At 40.3% G+C, this 13,580-nt stretch overlaps 1 protein-coding gene across 1 annotated transcript in view; it reads left to right on the forward strand.

Moving 5' to 3' along the window:
• The window catches only part of CAPN1 (calpain 1), a 59,253-nt gene that overhangs the window by 34,707 nt on the left and 10,966 nt on the right, over positions 1–13,580 (forward strand). Inside the window, exons 7-16 of the mRNA XM_073554513.1 lie at positions 508–591; positions 1,535–1,620; positions 1,729–1,803; positions 2,961–3,121; positions 7,089–7,261; positions 8,422–8,433; positions 8,716–8,927; positions 10,686–10,725; positions 11,445–11,510; positions 13,136–13,193. Coding sequence (XP_073410614.1) covers positions 508–591; positions 1,535–1,620; positions 1,729–1,803; positions 2,961–3,121; positions 7,089–7,261; positions 8,422–8,433; positions 8,716–8,927; positions 10,686–10,725; positions 11,445–11,510; positions 13,136–13,193 — 967 coding nt within the window. The remainder of the gene's footprint in view (positions 1–507; positions 592–1,534; positions 1,621–1,728; positions 1,804–2,960; positions 3,122–7,088; positions 7,262–8,421; positions 8,434–8,715; positions 8,928–10,685; positions 10,726–11,444; positions 11,511–13,135; positions 13,194–13,580) is intronic.

Consider the following 13,580-nt stretch of genomic DNA (forward strand, 5'->3'; position numbering starts at 1 on the left):
GGGTGCTGAGTGACATGTTCGGGTCCCCACGGCCGCATGTTTTGTTGCTGTTACAGTCACACAACATGCAGGGATGGCCTGACATACACAGACAGCCACAAAACATGCAGGGGATTGCCTAACAGCCACGAAACATGGGAACTCGAACATGTTACTCAGTGTGTACCCAAGCCCTCTAGGCACACTCGAGAAATGAGCACTCGTGCTCTTCACTAATGGATAGTGTATGAGTTGCTACCGGTGGTATTGTAGGGGGTCACCGCTCGGCTGATTTTGGTGGGGCATACGTCTAGTCTGAAAATAAGGATTAAAGTGGTCCTACATGGCAATGCCACTGTGGATGACACTTGTCCATCTTCAGCAGATTTGTAATCCCTCCCATTCTATGAGAAATCTTATCAATATATTTTATTCCGTAGCCCGATTTGTCATTTCTGACTACTATTTTTTCCTTACGTTATCTCTTATTTCAGTTTTATTGACTTTGTCAATTTTTTTCTTTTACAGATAACCAGTGCAACCGATATGGAAGCCATAACCTTCAAAAAACTGGTGAAAGGCCACGCCTATTCTGTTACCGGAGCTAAGGAGGTAATTACATATGACTAATGCGCAGAAGATATATGATTAGGTCACGGCCAAGTGTAAAAGCAATCTATAGCCACATTTTACATTTTCTGCACTTGATGCATTTTATATTTAATAAAGATACAAAAAAAAGTCCTCAGCGCATTTCAGCCCACACGAACGTCTTTTTTTTTTTTTTTTTTAATCTTAAACATTTAATGGCGCCAACATGGACGATCAATGAAGAATGTGATGGCCGCACACCAAAAATATAATAAACTCAAGTGTGCGCTGCTCAGATAGCACTCTGCACAATTGATTCCATGATGCTATATACATATTCTGCTATTATCAGGCAACAGCCCGGCAACCGACATAAGTTATGTAAAATATATATATATATATATATATATATATATATATATATATATATATATATATATATATATATATTATTCTAATAGTTTTTTTTTGGCGTAAAATTTTTAAAAACGGAGCAAATAGTTTATGAATTTGGTGCAACATAAAGGAAAAATGTTCTTTATTTTTGTCTTCAACTGTTTTTTGCTGCTATTTATCATCAACCTCTCCAGAAACCTTTTGTGCCAAAAAAAAATTTGCTAAAAGTTGCATTTCATGCATCTGCCTAAAACGACTGGTTTCAGCAAGGTTATCGGGAAACTTTTTTGAGCTGTTTTTTTTTTTTGTTTTTTTTTTGTTTAGTGGTTTTTCACCCATTCTAATACATGAAGAAAAAAAAAGCAAATAAAAATGCCCTTTTTTTTTTTTTTTTTTCCTGTTAACACTCTGGTTTTTGCTGCTGAATAAACTCCACGTGTGAGCATAATCTAAGGAATATGACAAGTCATTGGCATTGGCCATAGTATATAGGCAAGTAGAGGGTATATTGTGGAACTGTAAAGTCAAGGTCCAGTAAGAGAGATCTAACCTCCTCCATATGTTTTAGGTCAACTATAGAGGTCAGAACACAAAGCTAATTCGGATGAGGAACCCGTGGGGAGAGGTGGAGTGGACTGGAGCGTGGAGCGACAAGTAAGTAAAAAAAAAAAAAAAAAAAAAAATAGATCTATAGATGCCTTATAATAGGAATTGCTTTTTTGGCAAAAAAAATAAAAAAATAAAAAAAATGTGTTTTTCTAGCTCTAGCGAGTGGGACAGTGTGGATCCTTCACAAAGAAATGAACTGAGAAAAAAAATGGATGATGGTGAATTTTGGTGAGTAAAGAATAAAAAGCTATTGAGAACATTTTCCTGCAGGTTGGATACATCTAAGAGTAGGCTGACGGCGAGACCAAATGGTTTACGGCATCAACTGGAAGCCGCAGGGAAGATCCCGTCTCCTCCATTTATGGCTGGATGTTCATTTTGCTGCAATCATTGCATTTAGAACGATCAGCGAAGACAACAGAGAGACTTTATTTTCTAATACACCTGCCGAATAGCTGGTGTGATCTAAAATTCCAGTGGCGGAGACTTTTCACAGGTTGGGATATTACATTTTTAGGTGGAGATTAAAAGGAATGGGTTCATCAGAAAACAAGCTGTTGTTTAAATCAGGTTTTTATGTCTATTGACTTTTTTTTTTTTTTTTTATCTGATTGGTAATTTGTTTTCTTTATTACTATCTTAAAATAAAATTATTAATAATTATTATTAGTAGTAATTATTAAATTATTATTTTGCAATTTCACCATGGCCACTAGACTTAATCTTAGGCTGACACTTCCTATTCTGTACAGCAGACTTGTCAGCAGTCTGATTATCAGTACAGACAGGATTACACTGACGGGTAACAGTAGATAACGCAGGAATTCCCACTTACATTAGGTAATGTCACAGCTCACCTGCTCCCTCTTCCTTCACAATGATCTTTGTCCAAATTGGAGCATGCTTTGATAATGCTTCCATACAAACAGAGTCTGAGTCAGTCTGTTGTTGCCTATATCTGTGGCTGCGGGAAAGAACAAGAAGTGTAAACTCTGCTGTTAGGCTTGGCGGCCTGCGTAATTTGTTATTTGCAGATTTTGATATGAAAATGAATAAAATAAAAAAATATATGTGTAATTATATTTTCATATCACAATCTACATTTAAAAAATTACGCAGGCCGCCAAGCCTAACAGCAGAGATATATATATACACCACATAGTGCGCCATTTACACTGAAGTCTATGGATACACTGTATGGGATCCAGGGGGTTGATCCATATTTTATAAATCTCCCCCTGGACCTAATGTTCGTATTTCATTCAGTTATATATATATATATATAGTGTAGATAATTTTAACATTTTGAAGTCTCAACAGCTTTATGTTCATTTAGTAATCGGTTTTGCGTCTTGGTGTAATATCTCGGGATCTCTTGCCTGCAGGATGTCTTTCCAGGACTTTCTTCGTGAATATTCGCGCCTTGAGATCTGTAACTTGACTCCCGACGCCTTAACTGCCCGAAAATTCCGCAAGTGGAACACAACATTTTACAATGGGACTTGGAGGAAAGGGAGCACAGCCGGCGGGTGCCGAAACTACCCTGGTAAATACAGTCCTTTTTGTCGTCCGTCCTTCTCTGAGCGCACCTTCAGCCCATTTGAAGCCCATTTGAATCCGTGATAAGGAAAAGTCCATATTCTGTTTTCCATTAAGCGTGTGGTCAGTATTTTCCATCAGTATATGCGTTTCTTGTGCGCTGTGTGCCAAAAGGAGGAAAACAACAGCACTGAAAAAACATTAAAAAAAAAAGCACAAATTACCTGATTTAGCTATTGGATACAGAAAAATCTGCTAAATTGAAACCTCCCCAAATACTGCTTGTGGGAACGTAGCCTTATAGGATAATGGATACATGCTTGTGGGAACGTAGCCTTATAGGATAATGGATACATGCAGCACTGGCCTTATAAAGGTGGCCTTATAAAGGTGACCTATCATAGTCAGTCTGAACCAGAAGGTCGGGAATTTTTTTATTTAATTTTTAAAATATATTATTATTTTTACACTGTGTAAGCCTTGCAATATGAAAAATATAAAAATGTATAAAACAGTTTACTTATACTGAACACTAGGGGGAGCATCTTCTTTTGTAGACCCTAAAAAAGCTATGGTAATGCTTACTAGCTGCAAAGCTGGCGCAGTAACTGGTTACATCACTATTTTCCTCCCTTTTGGATGTTTAACAACACTCAAAAGAGGACGGGGCTCAATGAAGACCAGAATCACAGTGCAGCAGCATTTTGTTGGTGACTAAAAAATGATACAGAACGTAAAAAAAATAAAACATGAATAAAAAAACAAACATCTTGTATATCTCATTGGCCTTTGGTGTTCTAAATTCTCTAAATGATGGTTCACATGATTCTTAAATTTTTGCAAAAAAGTAAAAAAAAAAAAAAAAAAAAAAATCCTTTTATCTTTTGTATTTAACTTTTTTTTTTTTTGAGGCGTAGGGGTTCAAAAAGTGGTACGCCCTCACAAAAACTGGGCAAAAAAGTGTCACTTCAGGGGGAGACTACAGGTCATTTGCCACAAATTTTTCAACTTTTTGAAAAGTTGAAAATGTGGAAAGGGGCAAAAATACATCTGTAGAACGCTAAACTCTGATCACAATGACGACGTTTAAAAACAAATAACAAAACAGATGCACACATATAAAATAGACTTTCGATAAGGCAAAAATTAAAGGAAGCAGAAGACATAAGTGAAAAATAGGCGAAAAATTCCAAAATCTAGAATAAGACGGGCATAATGAATTAGGCACATAGTTTATCCACACCAGGATGACGGAGGTAATACCCGGGTCATCACTGATCGTAATCAGGTCATCTTGTTAATGCAGCCAGATGCCGAAAAGAGATAATATAAAGATCGTCTCCACCCAAACCAACACAGTTTAGTGTCTCTCAGTTTTCAGTGTACTCACATTGTGCTATTATACATGGAATAAAAATCATACACCTTTACATCTTGTATCAAAAGTTCATTTTTTCAATTTAAATACGTCTACAAAAAAAATCCCAAAGAAACAAAGAACATCAGTCCAAGTATCAAAAGGACTTGACTGTAAAGTGCCAGACCTACTAACAATGGACAGTGCTGTTCTTGTCTGCTGTCTATTGATCTGCTATGGCATCCAACTGATGAAGGTCTAACTACTTGGACCGAAACGTCATGTAAATTGTTAGATTGCACATTTAAAGAAATTTAAGGCTATGTTCCCACGATGAGTTTTTGGTGAGGTTTTTTTTTTTTTTACGCTTTGTATTTTTGTAAAAATGCAAGTAACCTATTTTACTTAAAGAGGTTGTCCACTACTTCAGCATTAATGATCTATCCTTAGGATAGGTCATCAATGTATGATCGGCTGGGGGCCGACACCCCCGGCTGATCAGCTTTTAATCGGTGTCGGCGGCAGTGGCTACCGGCCGGGAGTACTTGCTTATCGAGCTTCTCCGTTTATTTCTAGTGGCCGCCGCAGGGTCCCTCACATCAGCCTCCTATAGATTTGAATAGGAGGCTGATGTGCTCCAGCCGCTTCAAATAGACGGGACAGCTCGGTAAGTAGTGGACAACCTCTTTACTAGGTGCAAAAAAGCTGCAACATCAAAAACTCATCATGGGAACATACCATATATACTCGCGTATAAGCGGAGATTTTCAGCCCATTTCTTGGGCTGAAAGTCCCCCTCTTGGCTTATACACAAGTCATATACGCCAGCGGGTCGGAGGGGGAGCGGGGCTGTCAGATCATACTTGCCCCCCCCCCCGGCGCGTCTCTGCAGCCCCCTGCTTCTTCCACGGTCTCGGGCTCCTTCCTTCAGCGGTCACATGGTACCCCTCATTAAAGTCATGAATATGCGCATATACATGACTTTAATGAGGGGTACCACGTGACCACTGAAAGAGGGAATAGCTGCCGGAGACCGTGGGAGAAGGGGCTGCTGAGACTGTGCCAGGAGGGGGTAAGTATATGCGATATTCACCTGTCCCCGCTTCTTCGCTGCGCGCCGCTCTGTCCTCCGCGTCTTCTGGCTGTGATGTTCAGGTCAGAGGGCGCGATGACGTGGTTAGTGCGCACCGCGCCCTCTGCCTGAACAGTCACTGACAGAGGACCCGGAAGACAGAGCGGCGACCAGCGGTGGAACGGGGAGCGGTAAATATTGTCAGTGCCGGGGTCCTGAGCCAGAGGTGACACCGGCACCTGTCCCCCATAGTGCACCAGTATCCCCGCCTGCTCAGGACACCGGCACCTGGCTCCCAGCAACGAGAGGGGAGTATGTCTTTTTTTTTTTTTTTTTTTTTTATTTGCAGCAGCAGCAGCAGCAGCATATAAGACCTATTCTATGGGGCACCTTTATGGGGGCATAATCTATGGAGCAGTATATGGGGCAGCATATGGGGGCATAATCTATGGAGCTTCTTATGGGGCATAATCTATGGAGCATTTTATGGGGGCATATTCTATGGAGCATCTTATGGGGCCATAACCTTTATGGAGCAGCATATGGGGCATATTATTCTATAGAGCGGCATATGGGGCATATTATATGGAGCATCTTATGGGGCCATTATGAACCTTTGTGCAGCATTATATGGGGCGTATTTTGTATGGAGCATTTTATGGGGCCATCATGAACTGTATGGAGCATTATATGGGGCTCCTGATTCAATATGGATATTCAAAAACATTTAACCTACTGATGTCTCAATTAACTTTACCTTTATTGGTATCTATTTTTATTTTGTTATTTACCAGTAGCTGCTGCATATTCCACCCTAGGCTTATACTCGAGTCAATAAGTTTTCCCAGTTTTTTGTGGCAAAATTAGGGGGGTCGGCTTATACATGGGTCGGCTTGTACATGAGTATATACGGTAGCCTTAGAGCGTGTTCACACTCAGTGTTTTTGTTCCTTTTTTTTTTTGTGTGTTTGTGTTCAGAATAACATTGTACAATAGCGGCAAAATAAATAAATGAGAAATCTAAATATCATTTGAATACATTAAAAGAAAAAAACCCGCCAGATGAAAACCTAAACAGCAGCGTTTTTACTGCCCAACACTGCTGTGTTTTTAATGGAGAAAAAAAACACTGTGTGAACATACTCTATCAGCATGAAAGGAGTGTCGGGGCTTCTTTGTCTGACTTTTCTGGTAAGGCCAAGGTCACAAGATCAGTATTTTACATCAGTTTTTTTCAGCCAAAACCAGGAGTGGAACAATCAGAGGGAAAGTCTAATAGAAACACGTCACCACTTCTGTATTTATCACCCCCTCCTGGTTTTGGCTTATAGTTACTGATGGAAAATACTGACCAAATACTGAACATGTGAACGTGACCTAAAGGGGATCTGTTTTTAGTGCCACTAAACTGGTAAAGACTGTGACGTTATCACCAATTAATGATGCTTGGTCTATATCTTGGAGAAATGCGAACAGTCCTAGTAATCTTCTAGTCGTCAATCTGTTAACCCTTCGTATATAATCGTTATACCTGTCATCACGCAGCGACCTTCTGGATCAATCCTCAGTTCAAAATTAAGCTGGAATGTGAAGACGAAGATGACGACTACGGCAAAGAGAATGGCTGCACCTTTCTTCTGGCCCTCATGCAGAAGAACCGGAGGAAGGAGAGGCGATTCGGGAAGGACATGGAGACCATTGGATTTGCCGTTTATGAGGTGCTTCTTTTGTTTAGGGTGTTGCATGTTACTGGATTATTAGATTTTCTAGATTATCAAATTTACTGCAAAAATGAATGCAAACTTTATTTAAAAAAAAAAAAAAAAAAAAAAATTTTTATTGGGGAATAACAATAAAAGTCCTAACTAGTGATGAGCAAGTATGCTCGTTGCTTGGGTTTTCCCCAAGCATGCTCGGGTGTCCTCCCAGTATTCTAGCATGCTCGGAGATTTAGCTTGTGTGGACGCAGCTGCATGATTTGGGACTGCTGGACAGGCTGAATACATGTGTGGAATGCCTGTTTGTTAGGAAATCCCGACATGTATTCAGGCTGTCTAGCAGCCACAAATCATGCAGCTGTGTCCACACAAGCTAAATCTCCGAGCACGCCAAAATACTCGGAGATCACCCGAGCATGCTAAGGAAAACCCGAGCATGCTAAGGAAAACCCGAGCATGCTAAGGAAAACCCGAGCAACGAGTATACTCGCTCTTCACTAGTCCTAACATATAGAAATAAAGTAAACCTCTTGCTGAAGTTACAAGTGCATCTGATTTAAAAATTCCAGAAAATGACAGATTGTGGTCGGAACCCAGAGGACGGTTTGCAAAATCATTTTATATGTATAAAACCCGGTAACAACTTTTATTAAAGTCATCCATGGACTTGAAAAATGCAAACATTTTTCTTCTATTCTCATAGAAATATAACAGTGATGGGGACTAAAAAAAATCCTATTATTTTTTTAGAGAGATGGCAAAAGACACAAATATAGTCTATAGCAGGGGTGCACAACCTGGGGCTTGTGATGTAATTTTATGTGGCCCCCAAACACCTGATCAGACATGCTTGTCTATACGCTTGGACTGGCCCATCGGGGAATCGGGGAATCCTCTGGTGGGCTCCACTGCTGGGCCAGCACTGCAATACCAGACACCTAGCATGGTCAAGAGGGGCGCTGTTTCTCGAAGAGAAGTTTGGCTAAGGCTTTACTAAAGGGTTTAATCTTTGCACTCATGCGTTTGCAACTTACCTCCTTATAGAAATCTGTAGTTATTTCCATTTTACATTTATTTTATTATATTTGTGCTTGTTCTGGGATAAATTAAAGACTTAAATCTGTTAATATTTTTTTTTTTTCTCTTTTGTTTTTCTGCAGGTTCCCAGAGAGGTATGTATTTTGTCAGGGCATTTCTAAGATATTTGTGTATCCATAGCTTGACAGTTTATAGACAGTTTGTGGTAATGACCTAACAACCTATTCCATCTTAACCTTTGCTTCCCCAACGTCTTGAATAGCTTTCTATGCATTTAATAGGCTTCTTTAAAAAAAAAAAAGTACCTTCCTTTATCCGTGATCTTTAGATTGCATTCAGCGCCTCTTTAATATAATTTTTGTATATTTGTAATTTTGGCCATTTTCCCAGTAATGTGTTCACTCTTGCTTCACTAGTTCGTGGGACAGTCGGCCGTGCACCTGAAACGTGAATTTTTCTTATCCAATTCGTCACGCGCGCGCTCCGAGCAGTTCATTAACCTGCGAGAAGTCAGCACTCGGAACAAGCTGCCCAAAGGAGAGTACATAGTGGTGCCGTCCACCTTTGAGCCCAATGTTGAGGGAGATTTCGTCCTGAGAGTCTTCTCAGAAAATCGTCATGGGACAGTGTAAGTGTTAACGCAGAATAAGGAACTTAAGGCGATTTAATTGGGAAATTTGAGGCGGACCTGTCACCAGGTCAATGTGTTGTGACCTGTTCTTGCTCTTGTATTATCCCTGCTGCCCCCCTGAGAACTTACTTTTTTATGTGTTTTATAAATCCGTCATCCAGTTCCAGAGATATTGGCTTTTTTAGTTAAGCGCAAATATTTAGTGTTCTTACAAGAGGGCGTGGCTCACAGGGTAATTATGCAGAGCAGCCTTTAGACCCGCCCCAGAGGATCCTGTGAGACACGCCCTCTTAGGTAAGAGCAGAAAACGTAGATGTAGACTTCTGACTTCTCAGAATTCTTTACCATGGTATTTGAAAATTTATAAAAAAAAATGTTGAATAATATTTTTATTTCATTATTTTTTTTTCGGAATTTGGATAGATTTCCTTCAATTACACTCACTCCAAAAACATATAGGCTCTGATTTTATTAGGACTGTCCAGATGAAAAGAGTAATATGCACCAAATAAATGAAGGCATGCGTACCTGCTAATGAATTTGGTGCATCTTTTACCTTCCGCAACAAATGTACTGCAGTCAGAAGACGGGAGTCTGCTACTGGCATGCATTTCTGTCTTAGGGCAGAGACACACTGGCGTATTTCTCATGCAATAATCGCATTGCAGTGAACGGACTGGCCGGCACCTCTCCTGACCTGAGCATGACAGCATGATGGATTACTATGCAGCTGTCAAGCTCAGGTCAGGAGAGCAGACAGCCAGTGCAAGTTTTACAATGTGTTTCTCGGACGAAAAATACGGTAGTGTGACTTCAGTCTTAAAGGGGTTGTCCACTACTTGGACAACTCATTCCTCATGTTTGCCTCTGTCGAGATAAAAACACCGATACACTCCTCCCGTGCCTGCACCATTCCAGTGGTGGCGGCACTCGTGTTCCCGGGGCTCTCGTGCGGTTATGACATCTGAGCCCAATCAGCGCCATTGTCCCCGCCTTCGGACGTAATAATAATCAACTGGAAGTCAGACTTCCTCTTGATGTTCAGTTTGTCCAAAGGTGGGGACAATGGTGCTGATTTGGTGCAGATGTCATAACCACGCGAGAGCTCTTGGAACACGAGTGCCGCCACTACTGGAATGACGCTGCCACAGGAGGCAAGTATATGTGTATTTATTTTGACCGGGGCAAAAGTGAGGCGTGAGATCGGGTTGTCTAAGTAGTGGACAGCCCCTTTAATGGTGTGAGTTATTATTATAAATTTGTAGCCCTGCGCTCAGCAAAGCCCCCTCCCAGGCTATACGCCGCCATTTTCAAAAAAGAAAAAGTATTTGGATTGGATAAGAATAAAAATGTTGAAAATGTTTCTACATGTCAATCACTTTGTGCCAAAACTTTGCCAAAAACTGAAGGATCCGTCATAGTTGACTGGAGATTCTAAGAACTAACTGGTATTGTGGAGTATAATTAAGATGCTTAAAGAGTAACCAGCACTTTAATTTTTACCTCATAAATCAATAGTGCACGTAAGACACAGACATTCCGCTGCAAGTTCTCCTGACATGACAGTTTAGTTCTCCATAGAACTTTATGAGCACCAACTGTCATCTCCTTTCTCAGTAATGGGGAAAATCGGTATTCACTGAAGATCGTTTTTAACTGTGAATTTAAAATTCTGTTTTTTTTGTTTAAAAAAAAAAAGACTGTCAACCAAATACAATGCTCACGTTCAGAATTATTCTTTTATTTTTTTTTCAGGGAAATGGATGATCCGATCACTGCAAACTTACCTTCCGAGGTGCGTAAGAAATCCAATGCCCGTTATGCCTACTGTAAGATCAATAGACGAAGAGACTTATTTTTTTTTTCCATTAAGGGAGTCAGGGTCTAACTTTTTCATGATTGCTTCCTGTTATCGTAATACTGACTGTTGCTTATGGCAGCCTGTATTCTGCATATGAAGCTACATTATCTTGTATATAGTGAGTCTGCCATCTAGTGAGTATAAATAAAACTGCAACGTAGCCTCAAACATTTTACTTCCCCCATCATAAATGTGTTTAGAAGAGAATATAATATATAGCCTCCCTTTTTTTTTCCAGCTTTGTTTTTTTTCCAATTTTCTATATCACTATATTTATAAAAAAAAAATTTGCAATTTTCACTTTTATACTAGACTCATACTTTCCACTCTGCACAAAAGACTTTTCAGGAGCCTCATTATCGTCATAGACAGACTTAAAATGAGAGCTAACACTTTTATATACAGTAGGTAACACAGGCGCCACCATTCACAATAGGAGATGTCACATCTCACCTGCTCTCACTCCCTTCACTATGAGCTTTGCCCTGACTAGAGCATGCTCATGAAATATTTTGATACAAGTTAATAGGGCATGAGTCAATCTATTGCTAATGTTCATGTTCCCAACAGGAAGTAGGAGGAGTTTAATATTAGGACCTAGCGGTATATATTTTAAAAATGAAGAAATTAAAGCATATATAATTTTATTAAAGGAAGCCTTATCTGAAGCCCAACTTGATGAAGGATTCAAGAATCTCTTCCGACAGCTTGCTGGAGAGGTATGATGATAATGTCGCTTATAGTGGTATTTGCAATACAGACCGAAAGGTCAGACAAACACACGTCTTATTTATTAAAGTGGTTTTCAGGTACTTTTTTTTATTGATGAGCAGTCCCTAGAAAAGGTCATTAGTATATGATCGGTGGGGGTCTGACACCCGACACCCCCCACAATAAGCTAGTATAGCTTCTGAAGGTAAATCGCGTATGCAGCGCCGTATACTCTTTAGTGGTCATTTTCAGGTACTGCAGATCTTCTATTGAAAAGAATAGGAGGTGATCTGCAGTACCCAGCAGCAGCCACTACACACTGTGCAGAGCTGTGGTCTACCCCTATGTGCACTGTTTACATCTAGAGGCCATAGCAGTAGATCTGTGTGGGTCCCGACTATCAGACCCCACCCCGATCTGATGATCTTGCCTAGGGATAGGTCATCAATGTAAATGTACTGGACTACCCCTTTAAACTCTGACTGCCTTCAGCTGCCACTAGACAGACCGCAGTGCACACAGGGGCCTCCGGAGATATCATTGATGCGACCTGTGCAGCTGTACAGGGGCCCATTTCCATATCCATAGCGGCTGGAATTGTTCATTATCAGGAGTTATTGGACTGTTAGGGGCCCTTATACTGTTCTTGTACAGGGGCCCTTTTCTATGTCCGTCAGTGAGTGCACATACATTTGTAGCTCACGCCAGCACTTTTTATAGAATCAGATGTCTCCTATCTTCTCTTAAAGGGACCCTTCCAGCTGGACTTGGCTAATGGTAATTATTGCAGAAAATAGAATTTTAAATTGTGCTCGCACTATATTTTAAATAGTGTGGATTACTTATCTGGGCAGTGACATTCGCCTCAATAGTCACTCAGTCCCCGCTGTCTACAATGTTGATTCATTTTTCCTGACTGTGTAGGGTCTTATATCCCAATAAAATTGATACCTTTTTTGTAGCGATCCGATGTGCCAGTCTCAATAAATTTAACCTAGAAGAAATATGCAGGTTTACTGGGGGCGTGTCTTAGACTACTGCTGCTGACTATAGTGACACGCCCCCATGCACTCCCAGCCTGATTGGCTGATCATTTCTGCACTAGATTTCTCATGACTGGCACGTCGGATCTCTACAAAAAAAGGTGTCCTTTTTATTGGGAGACAAGCGCGTACACAGTTATGCCACTACTTCCATATGGTACAATGTAATCATCGCTTTCTTTTAAAGTGCCTAAAAAGATGGTAATTGTAGTTTTAAGTCCAAAAAACAGCCGGTATGTTGCTTTTAAGGGGATGAATCACTAGTATAAATTGACAGTCCCCATGTAAATACTCCCCAGTCACAAGTATTTTCTTAGTACATCAATGTACATTCAGTAAGAAGCTGTACACACCGTTATGGACGGAGCTCCCCCTAGTGGTGACTACAGATAAACATTAATGCGTTGGAGGCATTAAAAACCGTATTGAGTGACGAATCTCCTCCCGCCCTGAGCATTGTAGTTGTGTTATGTGGTTGGTGTATATGGAAAGCATGGTTTCCCCATGCAGTCAAGTGATTCTATACACATGTATCCTGTAATATTTATTTATTGGTGAATGTATTGATATATTGTTTTTATCATATACAGGATATGGAGATAAGTGTACAGGAGCTACAGTCCATACTAAATAAAATCATGTCCAAGCGTAAGTATATTCCCCAGTGTGTATAAATATGGGAACATAGGTAGATGTAGGTGCAGATTTAATCCAAAACAACTCTTTATCAAAAAGGGGTACAAGACCATCTTCCCAACTGTTACAGGGGTATCTTAAAGTAGTCTCTTGAGCAGCTAAAAGGTCGTCAGTCTCCTTATTTCCTGGTTGATTGGGGGTGTGTGTGCTCCTTCGTGAGTGACAGTTGTAGTCAGAAGCTTCAGTCTGATACTACTCATTAAAGGAGATATTGTCAAGTTGTCTCTTGAGCAGCTCAGAGCTATACAGTCTTCTTCTTAGCATCTATCAAGACGGGCTCTACTCGAGTGACAGCTCTGGTGAATTAGTAGAACCATAAAGCTGAGCACAAGATCTGCA

The sequence above is a fragment of the Dendrobates tinctorius genome, unplaced genomic scaffold, assembly GCF_039654945.1.
Source record: "Dendrobates tinctorius isolate UK_male_01 unplaced genomic scaffold, ASM3965494v1 ptg000211l, whole genome shotgun sequence".
In the NCBI taxonomy this organism is placed as follows: Eukaryota; Metazoa; Chordata; class Amphibia; order Anura; family Dendrobatidae; genus Dendrobates; species Dendrobates tinctorius.